The following is a 27559-nucleotide window of genomic DNA, read 5'->3' as shown; positions in this document are numbered from 1 at the left end:
AAGACCGTGGTGTGTAAGTGAGCCATGTGTGCCCAGTCTGGCCATCTGTAGACTGGGAGGGCACTGTCAGGTATCCATGGCACTGCCTGCTCATCCACCGTGTATGGAGATGGTGACATTGGAGGGTGTGTGCCCCTAACCTGGCCACCTTTGGGGTTTGGTATGGGAATCAGTTACCTCCTGTCTGGGTATATAAGGGTGGAATTGCCAAGAATCCATGGCATTTGAGGGCAGCTCCCAGCCTGGGCATGCTTGCTATGTGAAGGCAGTGAGCTATGAGGGCATATGCCCTTGGTGTGAGCATCTGTGGGGAATGAGAAGGGACCACAGTCATCAGTCTTTTGAGGGCAGGGTGCCTGGACATCCATGAGGTGTATGGTAGGGCTGTTGAATGCCACACTTATCACAGCTGCATGACTCCATGGTACTCATTGTGAGTGAGGGCAGTGCTGTGGAGAGGCAATGTCCCAGGCCTGGGCATTTGTTCCATCAGAGGGCGATGCCTCCCCCACCTGGATGTCTGTGTAACCTTGTGGTGTAACCTTGGGCATCCATTGTGAGTGAGGCAGGGTACCTGGCCTGGGCATTTGTGTTGGGAGAAAGAAAGACCCTTGGGTGTTCCCTGCCCCTTGCCCGTGAACAAGGCCAGAGACAAGGCGTGGAGTCCAGGGTCCTGGCCTGTGGATGGGTGCATGAGGTCAAGGGTGTGTGAGCTGGGAAGGGGCCAGGGGATCATAACTCCAGAGCTGGGAGGCCCCTCAAAAGCCATCAAGTCCAACTATTTACAGATGAAGAAACTGAGGCCTGGGGAAGTGAATTGACTTCCCCAAGGTGAGACATCATGCTAGGTGACCTTGGGGAAGTCATTTAACCTGAATCGGACAAGGATAGACAGTTTCTCTTTATGATGAGTGGGGGTGGGGCAGCTGAGAAATTGACAAATGATAGACACAGACAAATGTAGAAGTGTGCATGCACATGCATAGACACTCAGACATCCTTACCCAGGCTCATCATACTTGAAGATGTAGCTTCTCTGGCTCTGGACTGGGCCTGAGGCCATTTGATTTAGGGTTGGGGGAGTCATAAGAGGAGAGGCTAGGAATGGGGGGTGCGATTTGGCCAGAGTCAGCCAGGGTCAGGAGGCCGCCTCCCCTCTCAATGTAGCTGCACTGGGGCCTCTCGGGAGCTCCCCACCCACGTTTCCTGTTGGGGTGGGGGGAACCCCAGTTTTTCCCTCCATCCCCTTTCCCCTGCTTCCCCCCCACCCCCACCCCTGGGAGGTTTCCCCCTCCTTCCATTTCAGTGTCTTGGCAGGGGTGTCCTCGGTCAAATGTGAAATCGAATCACCTTCCAACTCTGTGGGGAGGTTCTCTGGTGAGCATGGGCGGATCCCAGCACCTGGCTTTGTGGGTGCCATGGGCGGCACCACAAGGCCACCCCCCCCCATCTCACCTCTACCACAGACCTGCCAATCTGAAAGTCTGATTTACTTACCCTCCTGACTTCTCTTGACACCTAGGTGGGGTTTCCTCTCCCCGTTCTTGGAAGGTAGCTCCGAGGTCCTGCAAGGAGTGGGGATCTCCCCCTCCATCCCGCCCCCACACCAGGTCCCAGGTGCCGGTGGAAGTGGGGGAACAAGGAGTGCGGGGATTGGATTTTGTACTAAGGGACTTGGCTTCAAATCCTTTTCCCTGTGTGACCTTGGACAGATCCCGTCTTCTCTAAACTGAAGGGATTGGACTTGGTATTAGCCCTTTGGCTCTCAATCCTATGCTCCTGCATCAGCAGTGGAGCCGGGGCAGGACCCAGGCACCCTGGCTCCCAGCCTGCTGTTCCTGCCTTTGGCCAGCCTCAGGAAGAGTGACCCTTAGTCCCTGGCTGGGTCCCATGGCACTGCTCCGGAGGCCAAGATTGTCGCAGTGCCGAGGGCTGGCTGCCCAGCTCTTGGGGCCCGGGTCTTCCTTCTTGCTTCCAGCCCTCCCAGAACCTGGTAGCATCTTACCCCTTGTAGCCACACCAGGACAAGGACCTCAAGTCTTCTCCACAGTGAGTCTCTCCCCACCACACATGGAAATACACACTTATTTATATCTGGAGCTGGGATCATAGAACCCAGTCTAGTTGGTGGGCTGGTCATTTCACAGAGGAGGAAACTGACTTGCTTGAAGTCAGGTGGGTAGTAAAAATCAAAGTCAGAATTTGATCCCAGACCCTCTCACTTGAAGCCCAGTGCTCTCCAATGCACTATAGGGACATGTCCCAGACTGCCCAGATCCTGAGGACAAGCAAGCCCATGGCGCACATCCAGAGGTTGTGTAGGGCATGGAAAGAATGAGACAAGTGTTGTCTGGTTTGGGAGCCAGGGAGTCCTCAGTTTCCTCTGCTGTCTCATTGGAGCACCTGTTGATGGTGGAAACTAGAATGGGCACTATTGGTTGCATGCCAGGGGTTGAGGAGGACCTGGGCTTGGAGGCTCTGTCGGAATCTCCCACTTCCCCACCCTGCTCTGCTAGATTGAGGGATCATCGGCCTCCCTCCTGCCCCCAGTAGCACACATGGCTATACTTGTCGTCCCTGTTGCCCAGAGGGACCCCCTCTGCTGGTAATTAATGAGCTGCATGGAAATTACCCGTCATCTCATCTCCATCCGCCTGCCTGCCTGCCTGCCCGCCCTCCACTTGTTCCACCAAGGGGAGGTGAGGGAAAGGATGCAGATGTCTGGGCTCAGACTCGGTTGTCAGTTCTCCCTCCCTCCCCTGCATGAGTGCATCATTGCCCAGAGGCTGAGCTGGCTCTGAGCTCCAAGCCCAGGCCCTAACTGGGGAGAGGCCTCTCCACCACTTCTCTTACCACCCCATTCCTTTTTCTTTTTCTCTGTCTCTCTTTAAAAAAAAATGCTTTATTTTAATCAAACCAGTTGGTAATGATGGCTGTGTCTCTGCCCCTCCCCCCCCCCAACCTCTGCTCTCCATCCCCAGTTAGTCTCAGATCCTGGTGTAGCCTAGAGAGGGGGAGTGGATGGTGGGCTCCTGGACCTACAAAGACATGCACATGTGTGCTGCTCTTTAAAAGAGGGAGAGGCTTTATTTGTGAATGCCAGGGAGGCTGGCACTTGGCATGCTGTGTCTAGGTCAATACTTGTCACTGTCGATGTAGACCTGAGGAAGGCTAGAACGATAAACTGGGGGAGGCAGGCTTCAGCCTTTGGCACCATCTCCTCCCCAGAGAATCTGCCTCTCCACAGCACCAGAGCCACCAGCTCAAGCCAGGGTATCTGGCAGAGGCCGATGAAGTGGCAGACTTGCTGTATATGGGACGATGTTTCTTTGTATGTGTAAGTGTGTGTTTGTGCATATGTCTGAGGCTGGGGCCATGTGTGTACGTGTGTGTGAGAGAGAGAGAGAGACAGACAGACAGACAGACAGACAGACAGACAGAGACTGAGACAGAAAAAAGACAGAGAGAGAGACAGAGAGAGATTGATTATCTCTGGACCTTTTGGAGGTAATGATAGTGAGACTCAGGAAGACCTGGGTTCTGGTACAACTTCAGATGCCCAGGACCTGGGTAAGTCATTTCTCTTTCAGATCCTGTTTCTTCATCTGTTAAATGGGGATAATGATTCTTGTCCTGCCCATGTTCCAGGACTGTGGGAAGGATTGCTTGGGATGTTGTGTTTGAGGTATTTTGCAAGTCTTTGAGCCTCAGTACATGCTCCTGTTATGTGCGAGACTGTCTGTATGTAGAGCTGTGAGACTGAGCCTGTGGGCAAGACAGCACATGCTCCCCCACCCCCTGCAGTGACCCTGCTGTCAGCCCAACCCTCCCTGAGAGGGCCAGGTTCTTCCTGCTGTTGGGGGGGCGGGGTCCTGGCCAGGTGGTAGGACTGCCTCTGGGGCTCAGGGAACTGGGGCAGGATGTAGGGAGGCCTTTGTGTTTACAGTTGTTGGCTGTGCTGGGGGGAGCCTGGGCACCCGTGGGGAGCAGCCTGGCCCAACCTACTCTTCTCTGTCTGTCTCTCTCCTTTCTCCTCCTTCCTTTCCTCTTCTGTTTCTTTTTGTCTCTCTCTTCCCTCTCCCTTCCTCCCCTCAATTTTTCTCTCTTCCCCCCTTTTCTCTTTCTGTCTCTGTGTGTCTCTCTATCTCTGTTGCTGTCTCCACCTCTGCTCTCTGCCTCTCTGCCTCTCTCTCTCTCTCTCTTTCTCCCTCCCTCCCTCCCTTTCCCTCTCCCCCCTCCTCCTTCCAACCCAGTGCCCAGCCTGCCTTTCTCAGTGCTCCAGCCCACCCCCCCGCCCCGCCCCCAAGGTTCAGAACCTCCCGCCTTCTCCTTCCTGCCGCCTCCCAGATGGATGTGAGGGGCTGCGTTGCCCTGGTGACGGGAGATGAGGGAGCTGGAGCTGGGGCCTAGGAGGCCGGTGGCCGAGGCCGTGGGGGGCAGACCAGGCGGAGCTGGAGAGGCAGTGATTGAAGGAGATGGGAGGGAATCAGGCATTTGGAGGCCCCAGCCAGCCATTATTAAATAAGTCAAAGGGACTGCCCCCCTACCTCCACCCCTAGCCACATAATGATCGATAACTTTTCTTCCAGCATAACTAGCAAGAAGGGGGCTGTGAGTGTACAGCGGCCCAGTCCTGGATTCGGGGTTCTGGTGGCTCACAGCACCCCTCCATGTTCCATGCTGCAACCCACACATGTACCACATCTACACATCATATATAGCACATCACAGAAATGCCTGACACATGTGACAGTTTAACACAGGCAGAATTCTTTGCATATCATCTCATTTAATCCTCAAAACAACCCAGTAAGCTAGATGCTAACATCATCCTGAAGAGGGAACCAAGGCCTGCTCTACACTGTGCCACATGCCACACAGGTCACAGCAACCACATACATGCCACATGCCACAAAAACCACACATGCGCTAGATGTTACTTGGTACATCCCTAACAGCTGGGAGAAATGTTTTCTCAAAGATTTAGGAATTATCCCTGCAATGCACCCTGGGGCTCTCACCTCCTTTGTGCCTTTGTCCAACAGCTGTCATCCTGGGGTGGAGTGGGCTAGCCCTAGGCTAAGGAGCCTAGCAGCCCTGCTCCCTAGTGCCTCACCTGCTGATCCCTTGGCATTCCCTCCCTACTGCCCTAGCACTGTTACTGCATGGAAGACAAAGTAGGCTTGTTCTGTTCTCTGGGGGTCAAACAAGACACATGTCTGGGGACAAGATTCACAGAGAAATGATGGAAGTGGGACAGGCCTGCCTTCTAGTCCCTGGAAGAGATTGGGACCAGGAATTCAGACAGACCAACAGACTCTAAAGAAGACCAGGGTCAAAACATGGCCACATGGTCATGCCTCAGTTATTTTGGGCATGGGGGTACACGATTCCTAAAGGGCTTTAAGAAAATTTTAAATGGTTATTCCTATCTTCTGTTTACATATCACCTTCATTTTCAAAAATGTCCCTCCTCTCTCCCCTCCCTAGTAACCCAACCCAAGCCAATAAGCATTTATTAAGTGCCTACTATGTGCTATGTACTGTACTGAGCCCTTTAACAAAGAAAAAGGGTGGGATGAGAAGCATTTTAGCAAGACTAAACAACATCTACTAAGTCTGATGGTATATGAAATAGTTCACACACATAGTGCCCTACCTCTGAAAAGAAAGGAGGATGATACACTGTTTCCTCTGCTCTTTGGGACCAAGCCTGGTAATTACAATTACCTTGTGCTCAGTTTTGTTATTTATTGTTTCTTTTTCTTTCCATTTTACATCATTATAGTGATTGTATCTCTACTTTTCTCTGGTTCTCCTTACCTCACTTTGTATCAGTTCGTATAAATCCTGCCAGGCTGCTCTGAATTCTTCACATTTATTGTCTCTCAGAGCTCAGTTATCATCCATTACATTCATACATCATAATAGCACGTTACATCACCTGTTCGGCCCTTCCCTATTCTTTGTTTCTAGTTCTTTGCTCTTACCCTCCCCCAAATGCTGCTATCAATATTTTGATCCACATGGGGCCTTTCTTGTTCTCTTTGACCTCCTTGAGGTCTTAAAGCAATGGGAACATTGGCGCCCAAAGGATGATTCCAAAGGCTGGTTGGGACGCGCTTTGAGAAACTGAGGGACTGTGTCTTGTCTTTGCATCCCTGTCACCTAGCACAGTGCATACCCATAATGCCTAGCAAGCCGTAGGCACTTTAATAAATGTTTGTTGACTGCTATTGTTGACTGACTGGCTAAAGGTCCTGACTGATACCCAGATCAAGAGAAGCAGGAGACTTGAGTGGAAGATGGCTAGACTGGCTTTGGATCTTAGCTTCAACATTTACTGTGTGACTTGAAGTGAGTGACTTAACCTTTCTGAACCTGAGCTTCTTCATTAATGGGCTCAGTGACTGGCAGTTGATCTGCATTCATACCCAGATCTCCCTAACTACAAGTCCAGTATTCCCTCCACAACCCTATGCTGTGTTAAGTGCCACACATGTCACAGAAGACACACAGGCAGATGTCTTCTTAGTAAATACCTTGTAACCACCAAACATTGTGCTGGGCACTGTGGGGTATAGAGAAGAAATTCATACCCTCTAAGAGCTTATATTTGACTGGGTTTCCTCCATCACAAGAAGCAGGGGTTCAGAGTGGAGGGTAAATTATTAGGAATTAGGGTCCAGGGACCTTTGTTTTGAGCCCAGCTGGGCATTGAACCTGGAATTCTTTTTGTACCCCTTCCCAAGAGTCAGGACTGGTTTCTGAGTCTGAGCTGGAGCTGAGCTAACAGGGAGATGTTAGAAAGACATCAAAGTGATTTTGAGGTCCCAAGTCCCTGGGCAGGGTGAGGGGGGGCAGCCATCTTGGAGTTCAGGGAGCTCTCTGGAAGGCAGTCTTGAACCAGAGCTGAGTGGATGTGGAGATCAAGGGATATGAATATTTCCAAGAACTGGGATTGAGAGACTGGAGGACTGGAGGAAGAGGAGGCTGGAGCTAAGAAAGGGAAGGCATTAACTAGCTGTGTGCCAAGCTGTATTCAGTAACTGTACTGAGTGTCAGGGTCACCAGAGAAGAAGCAGAATTAAAGGGAGTTACCCCGACCAGAAAGGGCTTCAGCAGTCAGAGTTATCCTGGATAGTTTCTCCTGGGCTGTCTCCAGATCTTGAAGCCGAGCCAACCTTGGTGCCACCACCATACGGGGCTGCCAGGGTCACCCTGATTCCTTCTCTGCCCAGACCAAGGCATGGAAAAAGACCTTTCCCTCCCTGGTCCAATTGAGTCAGAATTGGCTTTTTACAAAGGAACTAAGAGAGAAGAGAAAGAAGAAGCTAATTCGACAGGTCTCTGTCCTGGATGTAGCCATTTCAAGATTGGAATGACTAGCTCAGCTAATCTCTTCCTATTCTTATCTCCATTCTCTGTCCTGAACCTCCCACCACCACTTGAGAGTAGTAGGACAGCAGACTTTGAGGGCTAATGGAATCCCTCGGTGAGAAGGAACGGCTGACTTTTCTACAACCCTACAAGAATGAATGAAAAGCATTTTCTTTTAGTCATTTGAGGTTAAGTTACTTGCCCAGGGAGGGTCACACAGCTCTTAAGTATCCAAGGTCAGATTTGAACTCAGGTACACATAGGCTATCCACTGCGCCACCTAGCTGCCCCCAGAGTAAATGAAAAGCTTTTAAATGCTTACTCTGGTTCAGGGACTGTGCTCAGTTCTGGGGATGGGAATACAGAAGCAAAATGGGGGTTGTTTTATTGGGGAGTGGTAGCTAGGGAAGGTTCAAATTCCAGGAAACAGGAAGCAATGGTATCTTTGCCCTGATGTCGGCCTGGCGCCCCTCCTCTTCCAAGGGGCACAAGACTCCTATAATGATGAGAACCTGACCTGGCACTAGAATTTTCAACCCTGGGCTCAGAGATCCCAGACTGGCCAGTTTTGACCCTTCTCTCCACTTCCCTCCTAGAACCGAGGTCGCCTGGCCGAGAAGAGGACAATCCCACTGCCCCCCACCAGGATCCCAAAGAAGGAGCTGAGTTCGATTTTCTCAGCCAGTGATGGGGACAGCGATGGGAGCAGCCCAGCCCATGGGCATCGACCAGATGTGAAGCAAGAGGACGATTTGCACATCAGTATCATGAAGAGAAGGTATGAAGGGAAGAGGCCCTGGGTCCTGCCCCCCAGTGAGGGGTTGGGCTTTTCTGTAGAGTTCCTGAGGACCTGGGAGGGGGACATGGGAAAGAGCACTGTGCAGGCCTGCTCTTCCGAGCTGTGGGGAAAGAGATTCTCAGGATATCGTCTTTGCTCTGCTCCCCTAGTCCCATGCTATAAGATGCTTGTGTTGGGTTCCAATTCTAGCATGACGGTTTTCCATCTGGCTCCTGATGATCCTCTCTAACCTTGGTCTCCCATATAATGGAGACTCTGGTATCCTTAGCCCTTCCCCGACAGGGTAGTTTCAAGGAGAGCTCCTGGTGGACTTTGGGAAAGCAGTGACCCATGAGTACTGGCATGGGAGCCAGGGAGACACAGGAAGAAATCCTGCTACTCTCCATCAGTAGTTGTGGAGTCCTGGGCTAGTCACTTGCCTCACCAGATTGTCAGGGAGATTGTGACAATGGGTTTTGCGAACCTTACATTGCTATTATTTTATGGACAATGGGTTACTCAGGATCACCTTGAACCTGTAGGTGTCTGCTGTGATCCTGGGACCGCTGGTCCATGTGCTACCCAGGACCTTGGCTAGTTGGGAGCCCAGAAGGAAGATTAGCCACCCTGCCCTAGGGTTACGTTAGAGGAAGCCAGGTGCCCCAGTGGGTAGAGAGCTAGAACAGGAGTCAGGAAGAGTCCTGTGACCTCAGACATGTACTAGCTGTGTGACCCTGGGCAAGTCACAACCTCTGTTTGCCTCAGTTTCCCTCATTACCTCCCAGGGTTGTTGTGAGGAAGGAAAGAAACATTTATTAAGCCCTTGCCATGTGCCAGGCAATGTGCTAAGCTCTTTACAAATATTATCTCATTTGAGTCTCGAAAGAAACCTGGGAGGTAGGGGCTATCATTAACCCCATTTTACAGGTGAGAAAACTGAGGCAGGCAGAGGTTAGTAACTTGTCTAGCATCACACAATTAGTATGATCCCCATTTGACAGTTGAGGAAATGAGGCGAATGAAGGTTAAGTGACTTGCCCAGGGTCACCCAGCTAGGAAGTGTCTGAGGCTGGATTTGAACTCAGGTCTTCCCGATTCCAAGTCTAGTGCTCTATTTACTGAAACAATATTTGTAAATCACCTTGCAAACTTTCCATGACAGCTGTTACTCTTCTTCTTGTTGTTATTACATGCAGGGGGTCAGCTTTAGAGGTTATGAATTTGCCTGGGTCATCAGAGGGCCAGTTTCTCGTTTATAAGGGGCTCTGGGACATAGGATTTTGGCGTCAGAAGACAAGTCAGAGATCATCTTGTTAGAAGAACCTAGACCTAGAGCTGGAAGGGGCCTCAGAGGACGTTTAGATCACAGAGAGTGTCTGGGAGACATTTTACAGGGGGGGAAACTGAGGCCTGGGGAGGCAAAGCAATTTAAAAAAAATTTAACAGTTTTATTAGTTTGACTCTCAATGTGACTTCCATGATCCAATTTTTGATACAATAATAACTCTCATAGAACGCTTACTCTGTGCCAAGCACTGTGTAACATGCCTTATAGTTATTATATTGTGTGATCCTCACAAGAACCCTGGGAGGTAGGAGCTCTTATTATTCCCGATTTACAGATAAGGAAATCGAGGCAAACAGAGGTTAAGTGACTTGTCTAGGATCACACAATTAATATTATCCCCATTTGGGGCAGCTAGGTGGCACAGTGGATAGAGCACTAGTCCTGGATTCAGGAGGACCTGAGTTCAAATCTGGCCTCAGACACTTAACACTTACTAGCTGTGTGACCCTGGGCAAGTCACTTAACTCCAATTGCCTCACTAAAATATATATATATATATATATAATCCCCATTTGACAGTTAAGGAAATGAGGCAAATGAAGGAAGGTTAAGTGACTTGCCCAGAGTCACCCAGCTAGGAAGTATCTGAGGCTGGATTTCAACTCAGGTCTTCTGCATTTTAAGCTCAATGCTCTATCTAATGTGCCACAGGAAGAAGACATCAGTGTGAGAAGTTGAGGAAAGTCCAGTCATAGCTTCTGTGCTTATCTCATTCATTTGCATTCACTCTTATACGTAGCAAATTATGTGACTGAATGTGTGTTATCACCGGGAGGCTTTGTATACAAGTCAGCTGACTTAGATGCAGACAGGGTTGAACATCCTCTTGGCCCCCAATTACCCCAAAGCAGTCAACCAGAGGCAGAGCATGGAAGAGACTCTGCAAAAGTCTAATCCAACTCCCTTGTTTAACAGAAGGAGAAACCGAGGACTGTTAGGATTACAGACTTGGAATATGAAAAGACCCCATGGGGCAGCTAGGTAGCACAGTGGATAAAGCATTGGCCCTGGATTCAGGAGGACCTGAGTTCTAATCCAGCCTCAGACACTTGACACTTACTAGCTGTGTGACCCTGGGCAAGTCACTTAACCCTCACTGCCCTGTAAAAATAAATAAATAAATAAATGTTTTTTAAAAAGAATAAGAAGAAGAGACCTCATGAGAACCTTTCATTCTGGAGGTGTCAAACTTCCCAGTGAGGCCAATCAAACTGAAATGTAACTTGTTGTTCAGACATTTTTCAGTCATTTCTGAATCTCCATGGTCCCATTTAGGGTTTTCTTGGCAAAAATACTAGAGTGGCTTGCCATTTCCTTCTCCAGCTCATTTTACAGATGGGGAAAGTGAGGCAAACAGGATGAAGCAACTTGCCCAGGGTCACAAAACTAGGAAGTGTCTGAGGCTGGATTTAAACTCAGGTCTTCCTGACTCCAAGCCCAGTGCTCCCTCCACTTTGCCCCCTAGCTGTCTTAAATGTAATTGGGAAATGCTTAACAAAATAAGTAAAAACCCAATACAACATAGATAATGTTATTCTGTAGTTTTCTAATTCATTATGCTTTTTCTATTTGAGTTTGATACCACTGATCTAGTCTGATCCCTTCATTTCACAGAGAAGGAAATTGAGGCCTGGGGCAGTTAATTCATATAATTAGTGTCTGAGGTGAGATGCGAAACCTGATCCTCTTACTACAGTCCTGTTTGTTCATCTTATAGCTGAAGAATTCATTCAGTCAAAAAGCATTTGGTGGGGCAGCTAGATAGAGCACCGGCCCTGGAGTCAGGAGTACCTGAGTTCAAATCTGGCCTCAGACACTTAATACTTACTAGCTGTGTGACCCTGGGCAAGTCACTTAACCCCAATTGCCTCACTAAAAAAAAACACAAAGAAAAAACAAAAAAAAGCATCTATTAACCCCCTACTATCTGCTGGGTGCTGTGCTAAGTGCTGGGCATATGACAAATGAAACAATTCCTACTTTTATGCTCCAAGAGGAAGGACAGGCCTACCGAGGTTAAGGGACCTGCCCAAAGTCAAATGATAAGTGGCAGGGGCAAGATTTGAATTCAGGTCCTCTGATTCCAGTCCAGCTCTCCCATTTTGCAAATGAGGAAAAGAAAGGATGGTTACCTGTCCAAAAGCACAGATGCAGTAGGGAGCAGGGCCTGGATTCAAATCCACAGCTTCATACTCTGAATTGTATGTTCTTTCCATTATCCCGAGGTAGCCAGTGATGAGTGCTTGGGGCCCTTGGTGAGGTTGGGTCAGTGTTTGGGGGTGACCTCAGAGCCTCTATGGGTCAGTGCCTGGCTCTCCAAAGGCCCCCAAGAGCCTTTGGCTTGTGTAGACGGCTGAGTTGGAGGGGGGGGAGTGGGGGGGTAGCAGCCTCCCTGGAGCAGAGAGTTGGGCCCTGAGGAGCCCCTGGGGGTTTCTGAGAGGAGGCAGCATGTTTGCTTTGAGGCTGGAAAGGAAGCAGAGCAGGGAGGACATGAACGGACTGGGAGCAGTCAGCCTGTAGATTGTCGCCTTCCAGGATCCGGAGGAAAGGACTCGTCTTGCTCCCCCTGGCCCACCAGGCAGACCCTGGAGCCATGGGTGGAGGTTTGAGCAATGCAGAAGGAGGCTCCATTTTAGGAAAACCTTCCAACGATGAGAACCTGCAGAAATGGAATGGGCAGGAGGTAGTGAGCTCCCCATCCCTAGAGGTCTGCAATCCATGGCTGGATGACTCCTCGTTGGGGATGTTGGATGATGGATCCTTGGGTTGCGTTACAGGTTAGACCAAGTGGCCGCTTGGGACCTTTCCGCCTCCAGGTTTCTCAGAGGCCAAAAGAGGCAGGAGCCCAGTCCTGGCTGGGGACGCTTTGGGCCCAGCTACAGCTGGACATGCTATAGCCAGGACATCCCCTTTGCTCCCAGGTCCCTGGGGCTCCAAGGTTCAGGCTTTAGAGTTAGAGGAATCTGCCTTCTTCCCCAAGGGGCCTGGGCTGGGCCTGGGCCAGGGGCCATGGCTTTCCTGCCCTACCCCCTCTGAACCCAGCCTCACAAAGCAACCACAGTGGATAGAGCACTGAGTCTGGAGTCAGGAAGACCCGAGTTCAAATCTGGCCTCAGACACTTACTAGCTATGTGACCCTGGGCAGGTCACTTAACCCCAATTGCCCCCCAACCTACGTGCCTCAGTTTCCCCATCTGTTAAGTGAGAATAATAATAGCACCTCCTTCCGAGGGTTGTTGAGAGGATCAAATGAGGTGATATTTGCCTGGCACATAGTAGGCTCTTGATGCTTGTTTCCTTCTTTGCTCATCTGTACATGGTACACAGATGGGGAAAGGAATGGGGACAGAATTCCTGTTCTGAGCATCATGGGATCACAGATACAGACCTGGAAGCACCTCAGAGGTGCCCTATTCCAACCCTCCCCCATTTTACAGAGGAGGAAACTGAGGCTCAGAAAAGTTCAATGACTTGCCCAAGGTGACATGGGTATCTAAGCGTGAGCAGTGAGGTTCGAACCCAGATCATCTGACTCCACAGTCAGATGGGCCAAGCCTTCACTGGAGTCCTTCTTCACTGTCTCATCATGGTGTGGAAGTGACAGCTGGCTCTCCCAGTCTAGGTTGGCACACTTCCCAGCTGGGAAGGCGCCAAAGAAGTGCCCAGCGATGGACTCTGTGTCTGTCATCTGAGGACCTGTTCCCTTAATTTCTCATAGGATCATAGATTTAGAAGTGGATAGGGCCATGGAGCCCATTTTACAGACAAGGAAACTGAGTCTCAGAGAGATGAAATGACTTTCCCACAGTCACACAGCTAAGGTCTGCATTTTACCCACTGCCAGCTTGTCCTCTCTTTCAGTTCAGCAAGCCGATTTACTAACGGCCTGTTCTGTGAGAGGCTCTGTACCGAGCGCCTCCTTTTATTGTTCGATCACGGCCGACCCTTTGTGACCTGTACTGAGTACTGGAGATACAAAAAGTGAAACAGGGCCTGCCCTCTACTGAGGGGTACAGAGAACTAGATACACGTAGTGTGAGTGAGGAGGGAGAGAGCACATACTGGGACAATTTCTGGACTCAGCCCCGAAGGCAGAGAGGAAGAGGGGGCTTTGTCTCCATGACCCTCTGTCCCCTGCCAGGGACAGTCCTGACCTGAGGCAGGAGGGTAGAGAAGATGATCTTCCTGGAGCCACCCCCAGGTGGGAGAGCCCCTCAGCCCATAGGATCCGTAGTAGGTTCTCTGTGCCAGGTAGGAATCCAGAGCCACCTCGGTCTTCCACATCGCTGATTTACCCTCCCAATATTCCCCATACTCACAATTCCCTCAGCTCCACAGCTAATGATCACATCTATGTAAGCACTGATTCTGGGGCCTGGGGTCCAGATTCAACCTGGACACTATGTGGCCGTAAGTAAGTCTCTTCCCCTCCCTGAGCCTCAGTTTACTCATCTGTAAAATGAAAAGTTTGGGCTACATGGCCTCTGCCATCCAGTGTGGTTCAGTGGACAGAATGCTGGTTCTGTATTCAGAAGACCCGAGTTCAAATCCTGACTGACACTTGGTAACTCTGTGACCTTGGGTAATTCCCTTTCTCTCCCCGGGCCAGTTTCCTCCTCTGTACAGCGGGAGGAGAGGGTTGGACTAGGTAGCCTCAAAGCTCCCCTCTGGGGTCTGTGATGATTAACCCCTCTGATGGATCACTGGTTCTTGGTGTCCTCTTAAGGCCCTATTGGAATCACCTTGCCAAGGTTAAGATGGGCGAGTGAGCAGGAGCAGGATTTCGGAGGGAGGCATCGGTCTGGGGCCTGGCCAAGGGCTGAGTGTTTGTGAACTCCCCACCTTGCCTCCAGCTGCACGTTTTATTGGACATTTTATCAGGCCCGAGGGAGAGGGGGATGTGACCCCCCCTTCCCAGGCCTCAGGCCCCAGACCCCCCTGGCCCTCCCTGTACTGCTCCCTCCCCAGGAGGTTCCTGGCCAGCCTTCTTCCATTTTAATTGGATGATTAATGGCTAGAAAGAAGCAGCCCCTGGCTCCCTCCCCAGCTGCCTCCCCCAGCAGCCCCTCGCTCCCAGAGTGTGGGCTCCCTCACTGAGTTCCTATGGAGGGGAAGGAAGCAGAGATAATGAGGATTTAATTTTGTTCTTACCTATTCATTTGTCTGAGGAGACTTGGAGCAGGGCTGCCTGGGAGATTTCCAGTGCTAGGCCCTGGGGTGCCCTTACCTGAGCCTGGGGGTGGGGTGGGGTGGGGTGGAGAGGGCCCTTTCCTAGGGTGGTCCCCCCCTTATAACCCCTGAGTGCCTCTTTCTAAAAAGGTCTGGCCTGCTGTAACCCTGAAGGCCCTCTCTCTAGAGATATCCCTGCTGTAACCTCGGGGTACCCCTCTGAGGGGCTTCCCTATTGGGGGCCTTTCTCTGGGGAGTCTCCCCCTCATAACACTTGGGGTCCCCCTATGAGGCATCTAGAGAAGTCTGTCCTGTTATAACACTTGGGGCTCCCCTAACCCTGGGGGAAGGGAGTATCTCCCTGGGTACAAAATGAATGAGTGAATGAATGAATGAATTTATTAAGCACTTACTATATACAAATCACCGTGCTGAGTATACAGATAGAAAAGGGGGCACTATTTTCTCAGGGATTGTACCCTCTAATAGGGGAGACTGCCACAAGTCAAAGGGGAGGGTCTCAGTCCTGAGAATGTGGACACAAGGTGGGTGGTCCTCCCTGAGGGAGTCATTTCCACTGATGAAATCACACTCATTTCTGATGTTAAACCCTTGGACTGGAACCAAAGGCTGAGGACCTCACGTGCACCCAACCTTGGGGATCCTCCACAGGGATGGGGGGTTGGGGGGTTGGGCCTTGATCTATAGACAGCACTTCCCCTCTACTCAGGTGGGCCAGGGCCTGAGACATCTAACTTGTAGGCTTCTCAAACAAAGTCCTAGAAAGAGCTGCCTATCTCTTAGGAGAGAAGAGCTGGGTCAGATCCATTTTCTGTCTGTGTGACCTTGGCCAAATCGTTTCTCCAAAAATCAGATGAGATAATATTGGTAAAGCTCTTAGCACCATGCCTGGCATACAGCAGGCGTTTAATAAATCCTTCTTCCCTCTTGCCATCCTGGTCTTCAGTTTCTTCCTCTAAAGCGAGGAGGGATGGATTGATAGCATCGGAGGTCTCCCCTCTTCTTACTCTGATTGTGACTGGGATGTGTCCCACCCCCACCCACCCACCCCCGGCCCAGGTGTGATTCTGCGTGTGAGCCAGAGTGGGGCACCGTGACCCTTCCTGGGACCAGGCAGATTGTACCTTCCATCACACCTGGAGCTGCCCTTTGGTCAGGCCTCAGTTTCCCCCTTGAGAAGATGCCAAATTGGCCTGAGATGAGCCCAAAGGTCCTGTCTAGCTCCTGAGCTAAGACCCCATAAATGCAGGGGGGAAAGGGTGCCGCGTCTCCTGGCTCGTGCTCCAGTTAGCATCAGAGACTAAGCAACCGTGCAGTGGATGGGGTGACAGTGAATTGTCTTCATCATGGGCACTGCCTGAGGCTTCTTGGGTGGCCAGGCATGTGCTTGTGGCTTAGCAGGAGACAGAGGAAGGTCCCTGCCCTCCTGGGGTCCCCGGTGGGTCTGGGGGCCATGGACGAGACATTTTGGTTCAGCCAAAAGACCGCTGGGCTTGGAGACAAAGGGACTGGTTTTGAATCTTGCATAATAACATATTTATATACATGTATGTATATTGCATAATAATTGTGATAATTATTTAAGTTTGCAAAATGCCTTACAAATACTATTTCATTCGATCCTCACCAGAACCCTGGGAGATGGGTGTTATCATTAGCCTGGTTTTTCAGATGAGAAAATCGAGGCTGACAGAAGTTATGTGACTTCCCCAGGGTCACACAGCTAGCTAGTAAATATCTGAGCTGGATTTGAACTCAGGTCTTGATGATTCCAGGACTCTATCTACTTAAGTACCTCAGTGCTTCCAGCTGGTTAGTACCCATGTGACCTTGGTCAAATCCCTTTCCTTCTCTGGACCTCTGTCTCCCCATCCCAGATCTGAAGACTCTGGAGGTCTCTTTCATCCTTAAATCTAGGCTTCTATAGCAGTGGGCAGATCTAGGATTGGAATCCACTGATTAATGAACGATTAACAGTGGATTCATTAATTAACTGTACACTATGTGTTGGGACCTGGGCCAAGTACTGACTAACCAAAGGCAGGAACAAAGTAGTCCCTGCCCTCAGAGGGCTTATGGCCCAATGAGGGAGACACTGTATATATGTAGGTGGGTGCATTCCAGATACAAGCCCCCAAGCAGTCACAAGGTGACCTTGAGTGGGAAGGCCTTGCAATGGGAGCCCAGGGTTCTTGACCAGGGATCTTTCTGCTCACTGCCTCTCTCAAAGGTTGGGCTCAGGCTTAGGAGCCTTGAATGCCAGGAACAGGAGTTTGATGCTTATTCTGTGGGCATGGGCCCCCTTTGTTGGAGGCTGAGTGGGGGAGGGGAAGGGCCCCCAGAATGGGTTTTCAGGGTTCCAGACTGCGGTCTAGGGCCTCGGTATGCTGCCCTTCTCCCATAATAGTAACAAGAGCCTTTTCTGGGTGGGAGGAGACGGGCGACCCTGAGGGAGACTTGAGCTGAAGGGGCCAGGACTGACCTTCTCTCTCTTTCTCCAGGGTACACACTCACTGGGATCTGAACATCTCCTTCCGAGAGACGTCTTGCAGGTAGCCCCCGGCCCCGGGTGTCTGGTAGGATAAGGGTTTGTGGTCCGAGGGTTCCTGCCACTCAGGCATGACGTTTCCCTGTGTCTCTGTCATTGTGTGCCTCTTCATTGTCTCATCTGTCTAAATGAGGAAGAGGGTACTGTGGCTCTGGGGGCTCTGCCATTCCCCCTGCCCATTCCTCAACGCTGCCCTCCACCATTCTTCCTCGGCCTCCTGTCTCCTTTCTGAGTCTCTTTTTTTCTGCCGCCTCTGTCTTTCCCCTTATCTTCAGCCGATCCCACTCATCCTCATACCTCTTCTCAGCTGTGGGCACCTGTCCCCTTGGCACACCCATTTCTGATGTTAAACCCTTGGACTGGAACCAACGGCTGAGGACCTCACGTGCACCTGACCTCAGGGATCCTTGGGGACTGGGGTGGGAGAGGTGCAGTGCCCCCCCACTCCCAACAGGCCAGAGAAGGAGGGTGCCTGTCCCTTAGTCGGCCACCACTAGGCCTTGGCTCTGCTCAGTAGTATTGATATGTAGAGGATGATGGGCACCTCCCTCCCCAAAGAGGAGTCTACTGTCCCCCCCTGAACCTGGGGCCTTAGGTCTGGAGGTCTGGGAGACTCCCTTCAGCTCTAAATCTTTAATGGAAGAGAGGCGGTGATCTGAGACTGGTGTTTGGGATAATATATGATTTAATTTGCCCTTTGGGTCTAGCTGAGCCATGGGGCGGGGGAGAGGCACTGGGAGGGGCTGGCGGAGCAATAGCCTTGGTCTGTTGGCTAAGCTGCTGTCCAAGAGGGAAGACAGAGGGACCTGTCTGGTGGAGGGGACCCAGGCATCCTGAGGAGCTGAGGCAATAGCCAGAACCTCCCCCCCCCAGGAGACCCCTGACTGAGGACTTAGGAGGTTACTCTGTACTCCAAGCACAAAAGGGGTCCAGGGAGGGTCTTATACCCCCAAGATGGAGGGCTGTGGAGAGGTTCCAGAAGACATTCAATGTTTGGGGGAGCAAGGCGGGATAGACAGGCATGTGAAAAGTCAGAGAATGGTTGATCCTAGGGAGGGGGGCGAGGGGCAGTGGATAATCAGAGGCTCACCAGTTCCAAGCCAGAGATAGAGATAAATCTCAGAGACCCTCTACCCCACCTTCATTTTACAATTAGGGAAACTGAGGCCTAGCAGGTCGCCCAGAACATAATCCTTAGGGGCAATATTTGAATTCTGGAGGGCCAGGGTTTCCCCCCCTGCACCCCCCTCCGTGTTATTCTTGGAGGGCTGGGTTTGTGGTCAGCCAGTGGCAGACCCTCGTGTGTATAGGAACAAATCGAATGTCTTTCCTGGGTCCCTGGAAGGAACCTCAGAAAAATGGGCCTTCAGGGGGCAGCTAGGTGGCACAGTGGATAAAGCACTGGCCCTGGATTCAGGAGGGCCTGAGTTCAAATCCAGCCTCAGACACTTGACACTTACTAGCTGTGTGACCCTGGGCAAGTCACTTAGCCCTGCAAAGAAAAAAAGAAAAATGGGCCTTCAGCTGCAACGGGAGACATGGAGGGTGGACGAGGGAGTGAACTTCCCGCCATTTGCCTCCTGTCCCCAGAAGAGGGGTCCCAGGCCTGGTGGGGCTCCTGAGAAGGGCTAGATTATGGAGCAGAATTACAATAAAAACATCTTTAAACTTATTTCTACCTCATTTTGGAGTTCCCAGCTCTACTGATCATTTTTATGACCTGTCATGAACATTAATGACGTTTTATGAGCCTTTTACTTGGGACATTACAGGATAAATTTGTCAGCAGAGCCTGTGGGGAAATCAATCCCCCTCTCCCTCCCATCTCTTCCCCTGGCTTCCTGCCCCAGCCTGGCAGGACCCCCCCTTGCCCCAAGGGTCAGGGCTCGGATCCTGTCACTGGGCACAAGTGTTCCCAGGGGAAGCCCTCCCGTAAGCACAGGCTGTGAGATGGGGAGGTGGGGGGGATGGCCCTGGAGAAGCAAGGGTTTGGAGGCAGCACAGGCTGACCTTGGGGGTCCTCGGGCTGAGAGGGAGACAAGACCACTGACCTGAACAGAAGGAAGGAGGCATGAGCCTGCTCTGGGTTATTCCCTGGTCTGGCAGGGAAGACTCTGCCCCATCTTCCCAGAGTCCCCCATCCTTCCCACATCTACCTGAATCTCCAGCTCCCTCCTCTCCACATGGAGAGGCTGTATGGCCCACTGGGCTCTAAAGGAGCACCGTTACTCACTACCTGTGTGACCTTGGGCAGCTCCCTTCTTTGGGCCTCGGTTTCCCCATCTGTAAAACAAGGAGTTCGACTAGATGGTCTCCTGAAGTCCTAAAACCCCGAGAATGTAATTAACAGACGGTTCAGGAGGGCAGAGCCACCCTCCCCCCTACTTCCCTCTGCCAAGGCTGCGCCCTACACTAGGGGTGACAGGTCAGGCGGCGGCAGCACTGTCTGCCAGTGTGTCTGTCCATCTGCTCTGCACAGATGGAAAAGTTCCCAATCCTTCCACAGTCTCTGACCCTGCGGCTGGCCCCCAGGCCTCAGAGGGGTGTGGCTGGGTGGGAGGGGGCACCGGAGTGGGGCCAGCCTCCTCCCTTCCCTCCTCCCCATCCCTTGGAGAGCTGCCGGGGAGCTGACAATGCGATTAAGGGGATTTAGGCGATGAGCTGGGGCGCCCTGAGCCGATAAGCCGATCCCCACCTCCAGCCACTGGCCCTTCTTGCTGAGTCAGCGTCCTGGACCTGCCTGGGCCACAGGGGGAGGGGGGGGATACCAGAAGCCTTGTGGGCCCAGAATGTCTGCAAAACTCCGATTCCATCTGTCTGCCTCTCCTGCTGAATCCCCTGATTCTGTATTAGGAGGGGAGGGGGTCCTCAGCCCCTTTGTCTAGCTTGGGCTTAGCTTCCCGAGGCCCGGGGATTTATGGAGAAACAGGTGACCCCAAAGGGTGGATGGGGGAAGCACATGCCTGGCATCTGGAGAGTCCATCCTGCTCCCCAGAGGGCCAGGCAGGTCTCTGCCAGGGCCTCCTAAGGACTCAGAGTGCACAGCCTAAGGCAATCCCCCAGGGCTGTCTCTCCTTCCTTGTGTCTCTCTCTCCTTGCCTCTCCCTCTGGGTCTCTCTGTGTCCCAGTCTCTGCCTAGATCTTTTCTTTGAATCTCCTCCTCTTCCTCCTGGGGTAGCAGGACAGGTGCTCCCAGAAGGGGGCACGACCAGGCTCCCCGTGGAGGGAGTAGCTGAGAGACTAGAGGGAGGGGGGCCAGAAAGAGGGATAACCTGGAGCAGAGCTAACAGGCTGCTAGGAAGGACACTGAATTTGCAGCCAGACACCCTAGGATAGGATCCTCATTCAGCCCCTTAGTTCCCATGTGATCTTACTTATGTCCCCTTCCCGTGCCTCGGTTTCCTCACCTGTAAAGGATAGCTCTAAATGTCTTCTCTCTCTCTTTTTTTTTTTAGTGAGGCAATTGGGGTTAAGTGACTTGCCCAGGGTCACACAGCTAGTAAGTGTTAAGTGTCTGAGGCCGGATTTGAACTCAGGTACTCCTGACTCCAGGGCTGGTGCTCTATCCACTGTGCCACCTAGCTGCCCCAATGTCTTCTCTTTTAAAAATGAATTTTATTTATTTTTTTTGGTGGGACAATTGGGGTTAAGTGACTTGCCCAGGGTCACACAGCTAGTGTCAAGTGTCTGAGGCCGAATTTGAACTCAGGTCCTCCTGAATTCAGGACCAGTGCTTTAGCCACTGCGCCACCCAGCTGCCTCTTAATTTATTTTTAACATTCTTTTTCCCCCTCTAAATTTTGAGTTCCTACTTTTCTCCCTTGAACCCTTCCCCAACCCTCATCCAATTTTATTACCCTATGACCTGGATTTGAATTTCATCTCTGCCACTTATACCTGAGTGACCCTGGGTACATCATTTCCTCTCTTCATTCCTCAGTTTCCCCATCCCATCCAGTTCTAGACGTAGGGTCCCAAGGGCCTAAATCCTCAGTCAGAGCCTGGTATTATGGAACAAGGACATGCTGGAGGGCGCGGGATGGGGAAGAAAGAAGGCAGTCTATTCCAGGAGAAGGGAGGGGTCTGAGCAGAGGGTGGAGGGTGGCAGGCTTAGGTGAAGTCTTGGGGGAGACAGAGGACTCCAAAGTAGAACAAGATTCACCCTGTTCTGGAAAGGTGGGCTGGAGGCAGACTGCAGAGACCTTGAATGCCGGAATAAGGAGGGCAACCCATCCAGGAAGCTGGGTGACTGGGTCAGAGCTGTGGAGGGTACCTTGCAGAAGGGAGGTCCAAGGTGCTGAGGCACTGGCCTCTGTGGGGTGACTAAGAGCCCACAGATGTGAGAAACTTTGAAAAAGAATTAGTAACATTTTCTCAGTCAATCAATGGGCCCGCTGCGTGCCAGGCATTGCCCCAGACTCTGAGAACCAGAAGATAACTGCTCAAACAGTCCCTACCCATCGGTGCAGGGAACTCTCAGAGGAGGAAGCTTCTTAGACACCCATTGTTCAAGATGGAGAGGGGCCCAGGACACCACAAATAGGCCACGTTTGGGAATCTCTTTATGTTCTCTCATTTGAACCTCATAAGCAGGACTTCAATGTAGGCACTATGGGTATCTTGGCCGAATTTTACAGATGAGGCTCCTGAGGCTTAGAGTGTGACTTGTTCATAGTTGATCATGGATTTCACAGTCACCCCCCAAAGAAGCTGATCCAAACCTGGGTCTTTCATGCCTTACTTGGCTGCCTTTGGGACCCCCCGGGAGAGGAGCTGTCCCTGGGTGGAGAAACTCCAGGCAGAATGGGAAGATCGGTGGCTTGGTGGTTGGCAGCTCTGCCCCCCTTTGCTCCCCATCTGTTGTCCCCCCAGTGCTGAGGCCAGCAGTTCTCTGCCTCATCCCTTCTGTCCCCTCATTGATGCGCCTGATTAAAGAAACTGCTAATCACTCCCAATTAATCCTATAAACTGCTCACAACTCAGGCTATTTGCATAATGCTGGGAAGGGCAGCTCAGAGGGGATCAGGCCTTGCCACTTGGGGGGAAGGGGCTGGCAACCTCAGAGGGTGGGGTGCCTGTGGTGGCCCTTGGGGGGGGGCGGTCAAAGGAGGCCAGGATATAAGGAAGGAAGGACTTTCACTGGAGGGAAGGGTCAGCCCCTTGATGCAGGTAGGGTAGCTGAGAGGGATGGACTATGAAATAAGGGGGTCACAGCTGTGGGAGAGGGTAGAAGGGACTGGCCCCCAGTGTCCCCTGGCTAGTCCCAGTAGCCCTGCATCCAGGCCCAAGCCCTGGTACTTAGGCAGTGGCGTGGGGGTAGAGGCAGAGGTTAGAGTTTCTTCTGGAAACTGATCTGATTAGAGGGACCAAGGCTTAGTCCCTGGGGAAGGGGGGGCAGCTGGGGCTGGAGGGGTATTTAATGAGGTTAGAATTGGGGTTCCCTGGTCATTCTGTGGAGGGAGCAGAGCCAGCAGCAGCCTTTCCAGGGTAGGGAGGCCATTACTTCCTTAGAGCTGAAGGTGGGGGCCATGAGGGGGAGGTGGGGTAGATGGGCAAGCGGGCAGGAAGCCAGCATGAAAAGAGGGGTTCTATTGGGGTTTTCAAGTGTAGCTGTGCCCCTCTGCCTGTCTGGATGAAGGTGTTTATATTTATATGCTGAATGACGGAAAAGCTGAGAATCCACATTTACCACACACACATTCTCTCTCTCTCTTGCTTCCTCTTTCTCTTCCTTTCCCTCTCCCTTCTCTCTCCTCTTTCTCTTCTCTCCTCTCTATCTCTCCCCCCCCTCTATCACCCCCCCACCCTGTCTCCTTTTCACCCTCCTCACTCCCATCCCCAGCGGGGTTTTCTGTAGGGTCTTCTGCTCTCTCTGTCCATCTGTAAACATATATTCAGGCTGCCTAACCCTGAGGAAACCAAGCAAGGACCAGGAAGGGGTTACAAATATCTTACTTATTAGAAGTAAAAGGCCTGCCTGGGAGTGATTCTTATGCAAGGACAATGATTGGAATTGAGCGCTTTAATGAATGATACCTGTCATTTCAGGTGAATGAAACTTTCCAATCCCAGAAGTAGCTGTGTGTATGTGCATGTGCGTGTGCACACGTGTGCATGGTTTATCTCTGTGCACCTCTTTGTTTCTGCGTGAGTGTGTATGTGTATGTTTGTCTTTGGACATAACTATGATTCTGTATGTGTCTGTATATGTCAGTGACTCTGGATGCCCGTGACTGTGGGTCTGCGTGTTTGTGTTATATATGTATTTATGAGTGGGTGACTTTGTAAGTGACTTGTACTATATTTACAGGTGATTGCCTGTCTCTGAGTTTGTATAACTGTGTTTCTGTATTGGTGTGTCTGGGGGGGTCTTTGGGTGTACCTGGGTGTGTAACTGCATGGCTGTATGTGTTCGTTCATGAGTGTGTGTGTGTGTGTGTGTGTGTGTGTGTGGTGGCAGGTTGTCCATGGCATTTCAGACAATGAGACCCTAGACATGCTCCTTGTCTGCCCCAGGGAGCTAAGTTAATTCTTTTTCTTTTTCTGACTGGGCCAAGCATCTATTTCCCATCTTGCAGGTGTGGGAAATGAGGCCCAGAGGGATAATCAGGGTGTGAATCCCTGGCGGGCTGGGTACAGAACCCTAATTAGAACCTGGCTCAGCTCTTCTGACTTCTAGCCATACATCCATTAATTCATTCCACAACCATTAATTGAGCACCTACTGTGTGCTTGGCCTTGAGGCTGCCTCTGGAGACTCAGTCCTGGCCGACTGAATGGCCAGAATGGAAATACTCAAAGCAACATTTTCTCCTTTGGGCTTTGTTTATTCAAGGCTCCGGTCCCACCTGGTCTGCCCACGTACCTGCTCCTCATCCCCACTTCCTACTCTTTATCAACTCCATCCTCCCATTCCTCTCCACCCCCCAAATCCAAAAACCAGGGGAAGAAGAGTCTTCCACCCATGTTTACATACAACCTCTCCTCCCTCTCCCCCCCCCCTCTCTCTCACACACACACACACACACACACACACACACACGCACCATAGGCTCACACTGTTCTGGCCAGTGGGCTCATCTCTTCTCACCTGGTTCCTCTTCTTCCCCACACAGCCGTGACAGTGACCTCTCTACCATCATCTCCAATTTGCACCAGAGCCGCCACCTCGTTATGCCTGAGCGCCAAAGCCGCTGTGAATTCCAGAGAAGCAGCGTCGAGATTGGCCTTGGCCCAGCAGGTGAGAGGGCCAGTGCCCAGAGGGGTCAGGGTCTGGGGCAGACAGGGAAGTGTGGGGAGGGTATCCGCTCTCTGTGCTCCAGCCCTGGAGGGGAAGGTCGAGCAGGGCTGCTTATGGGACCCACCATTGCCTTCATCCAGGCTATGGCCAAGATGTGTGAGGCTAGGGCCTCTGAGGCGCACACACACACACACACACACACACACACACATACATGCAGGGAACGAGCTAAATTGGCCAGACACCTGCTAACATACACAGATACATAGAGACATGGAGACACATGGATGCCTGACCTCCCAGTCACCACCCTTACATGCATACCTTCAGATAGATGCCCCCTCTCATGTACATGAGTATACCCCCATATCTCCCTTTGATCCAGAGGAGGGGGGAAGCCTCAAGTCTCAGGAGTCTACTTTCCTTAGAGAAGAGTATAGGGAAGTTTGGGAAATTGAGGGGCTGGGGAAGCCCACTGGGCCTTAACTGTCCTGGTATTGAGAGGATGGGAGTCTCAGGGAATGGAAGGTCTGGGGAAGGAGAACCAAGGGGCCCCTTTGGGGTCCTTGTGGGAGCCTAGGGAAGGGTAGAGAAGAGAGTCCTTTCCTCCTGAGGAGCGTGCTGAATGATAGATGCTCAGACTCACAGTAGAGAACACTAAGAGATGAGCTGGCAGCTATTTGAGGGAATCTGACAGAGGTAAAGTATCTAGGCTATAACTGACTGATATTGGGGTGGGGGGTGTCAAAGGTGACTGGGAGACTGGGTTGAGGGGAGAAGAGCTAAGAGGTCTGGGGGCTTCCTCGGCCTGAGCTACTCTGTCTCTGTTACTCTGATTCCCCTCTCCCTCTATACTTTGGAACCTATCTTCTTTACTTCTCTCTGTGTCTGTCTGTCAGTATCTCTCTACACTGATCTGTGCATCTCAACATATACTGTCAGTCTTTCTATCCGTGGCTTTTACTCTGTCTCTATCTCTCTCTCCACCTCTCTCTGTCTCTGTATATGGGGGAAGCCTCTGTCTTTGGTGCCTGGTGTGGGGTGGGAGGGACGATGAGAGGCGGGGGAGGGGGAAAGCAGTTCTGGGGCTGTGACGGCAGGAGGGAGGCCAAGAAGGCTGCTGATAAAATCTAATTGCCCTATCGATCGGCCGGGAGCCGGCGTGAGCCGAGGTAATGATCGAGATGTTCTGTGTGCCAGCTGGGGCCCCCCCTCACTCTTCAAGATCTCTTAATCACACACAAGCCAGCCCTGAATCCTCAGTCCTGGGAGAAGGAAGAGGCAGAGTAGGGCCAAGGTGAAGGGCTGAAGCAGCTTGGGATACTGACATGGGGACTGACTAGAGACACTGATCTGGGGATACTGACCAGGAAACTGGCTAGAGACACTGACCAAGGAACTGATTAGAGGACAGTGGTCATGGGGCAGTAACTTTGGGAGTGAAGAGAAGACAGTGACTGATGGTAACCAGAGGTCAGTGACCAGGACGCTGATGGGGTGACACTAACTAGGGTCATCACCACTGACCTAGGGACATTAATCAAGGACAGAGAGTGGGGAATACTAACCATGAGCAGGAACATTGAAATTCCAGTCACCGTTAGAGAAAGTGAGTCCTAGGGCACGAAGGATGTCAGCCCTGGTTGCTGACTGTAACACATCTGCTGTCAGAGTACATGCTTGTGGTTCTGACTTTGCAGAGCCGGGAGGTGATGCCCGGGAGACATTTGCTGTCCTTCCGTGATGGACGATTTCAGGATTTAGAGTTCGAGGATCTGAGAAGAGAGAATGTTATGAGAATGAGAGACAGGGGAGATCAGAGCTGGGAAGGGACCTTAGAACTCAAAGTCAGAGGTGGGAGAGGCCTCAGCATAGAAAATGTTAGAATACGGAACAGAACGTTAGACCTGGAAAAGGCCTTACAAGAGAAACTGTTCGTACCTGAGTTCAAATTTGGCCTCAGACATTTGACATTTAGTAGCTGTGTGACCCTGGGCATGTCACTTAACCTCCACTGCCCCACCAAAAAAAAAAAATGGGGGCAGCTAGGTGGCACAGTGGATAAAGCACTGGCCCTGGATTCAGGAGGACCTGAGTTCAAATGTGACCTCAGACACTTGACACTTACTAGCTGTGTGACCTTGGGCAAGTCACTTAACCCCCATTGCTCCCCCCCCCCAAAAAAAGAGAAACTGTTCAAATGAAGAGCCTTTAAGACCTTGGATCTAGCCCAGCCCTCCCATTTTACAGAGGACAAGACTGAGGCCAGGCTTGCTCAAAATCCCACCAGAAGCAGACCTCGGATCCCAAACCACTCCCCTACTTCCTGTGGGCCCAAGTCCTAGGGATGAGGTATCCTTGGACAAGTAGCAGCTGTGATTTTGCCTTTTCAAACTGGAGTCCCTCTGGGGGAAGGAGGCCAGCTGGCTCCCAACGGTTATTCCTTGGCTGACCTCCCACCACAGTTGTTGCCAGCACCAGCCCAAGCCAGGGGTGTTCTGCCCCACCTACCTCATGCAGGTGTCCAAACACCTGCCTTCTCTCTTCCTGGCTCCCCTTCCCCAAACAGATAAAGAGCTGAGAGGCACGTTCCTGAAAAGGGAAGGGATGCAGAAACAATTATTAAACCTGGGTGGAACTGGTGTGAAGGGAAAACCAGATTCCTCCTTTCATCCCTGTGCTGCATCTACCGCTGATCCCATCATGGACACTGTAGTGGTGCCAGTTCTGGACATTCTCAAGCCCTCCCCTGCCCTGGCTCCACTCCTGGTGCTGCCCCAGGCTGGCCCCCTCTGCTCTTGCTCCCTGAGGAAAACTTCTACCCTCTCTGAACCCCAAAGGGTCTAGGTCTGAGCATTCCTCGTTGGATTCTGTCCTCTGACCCTGACGAGCCTCTGTCTACTCTCTTGCCTTCCAGAAAAGCAGGGGTTTCCCCACTGAACCCCAGTCCAGCCCCCCCCCAGTCTTCCTTTCTAAGGAGCAAAGATGGCAAAGTATGTGTGAAGGTTGGGGGGGCGGGGAAGATTGTATTTCTCAATGTCAAGGCAGCAGATTTGCCTATCAGCCAGGTGATTT

The 27559-nt window shown here is 51.6% G+C and overlaps 1 protein-coding gene across 5 annotated transcripts in view; it reads left to right on the top strand.

Annotated features, from left to right (window-relative positions):
• The window catches only part of SAMD11 (sterile alpha motif domain containing 11), a 43396-nt gene that overhangs the window by 3802 nt on the left and 12035 nt on the right, over positions 1–27559 (top strand). For all 5 annotated transcript variants that reach the window (XM_043995837.1, XM_043995836.1, XM_043995839.1 and 2 more), the window contains exons 3-5: positions 7977–8158; positions 17198–17248; positions 24360–24484. In XM_043995837.1, coding sequence (XP_043851772.1) covers positions 7977–8158; positions 17198–17248; positions 24360–24484 — 358 coding nt within the window. The remainder of the gene's footprint in view (positions 1–7976; positions 8159–17197; positions 17249–24359; positions 24485–27559) is intronic.

This window comes from Dromiciops gliroides, chromosome 3 (genome assembly GCF_019393635.1).
Source record: "Dromiciops gliroides isolate mDroGli1 chromosome 3, mDroGli1.pri, whole genome shotgun sequence".
Classification (NCBI taxonomy): domain Eukaryota; kingdom Metazoa; phylum Chordata; class Mammalia; order Microbiotheria; family Microbiotheriidae; genus Dromiciops; species Dromiciops gliroides.
Note: the sequence above shows the minus strand (reverse complement) of the source record. Positions and strands in the feature narration are given on the sequence as shown.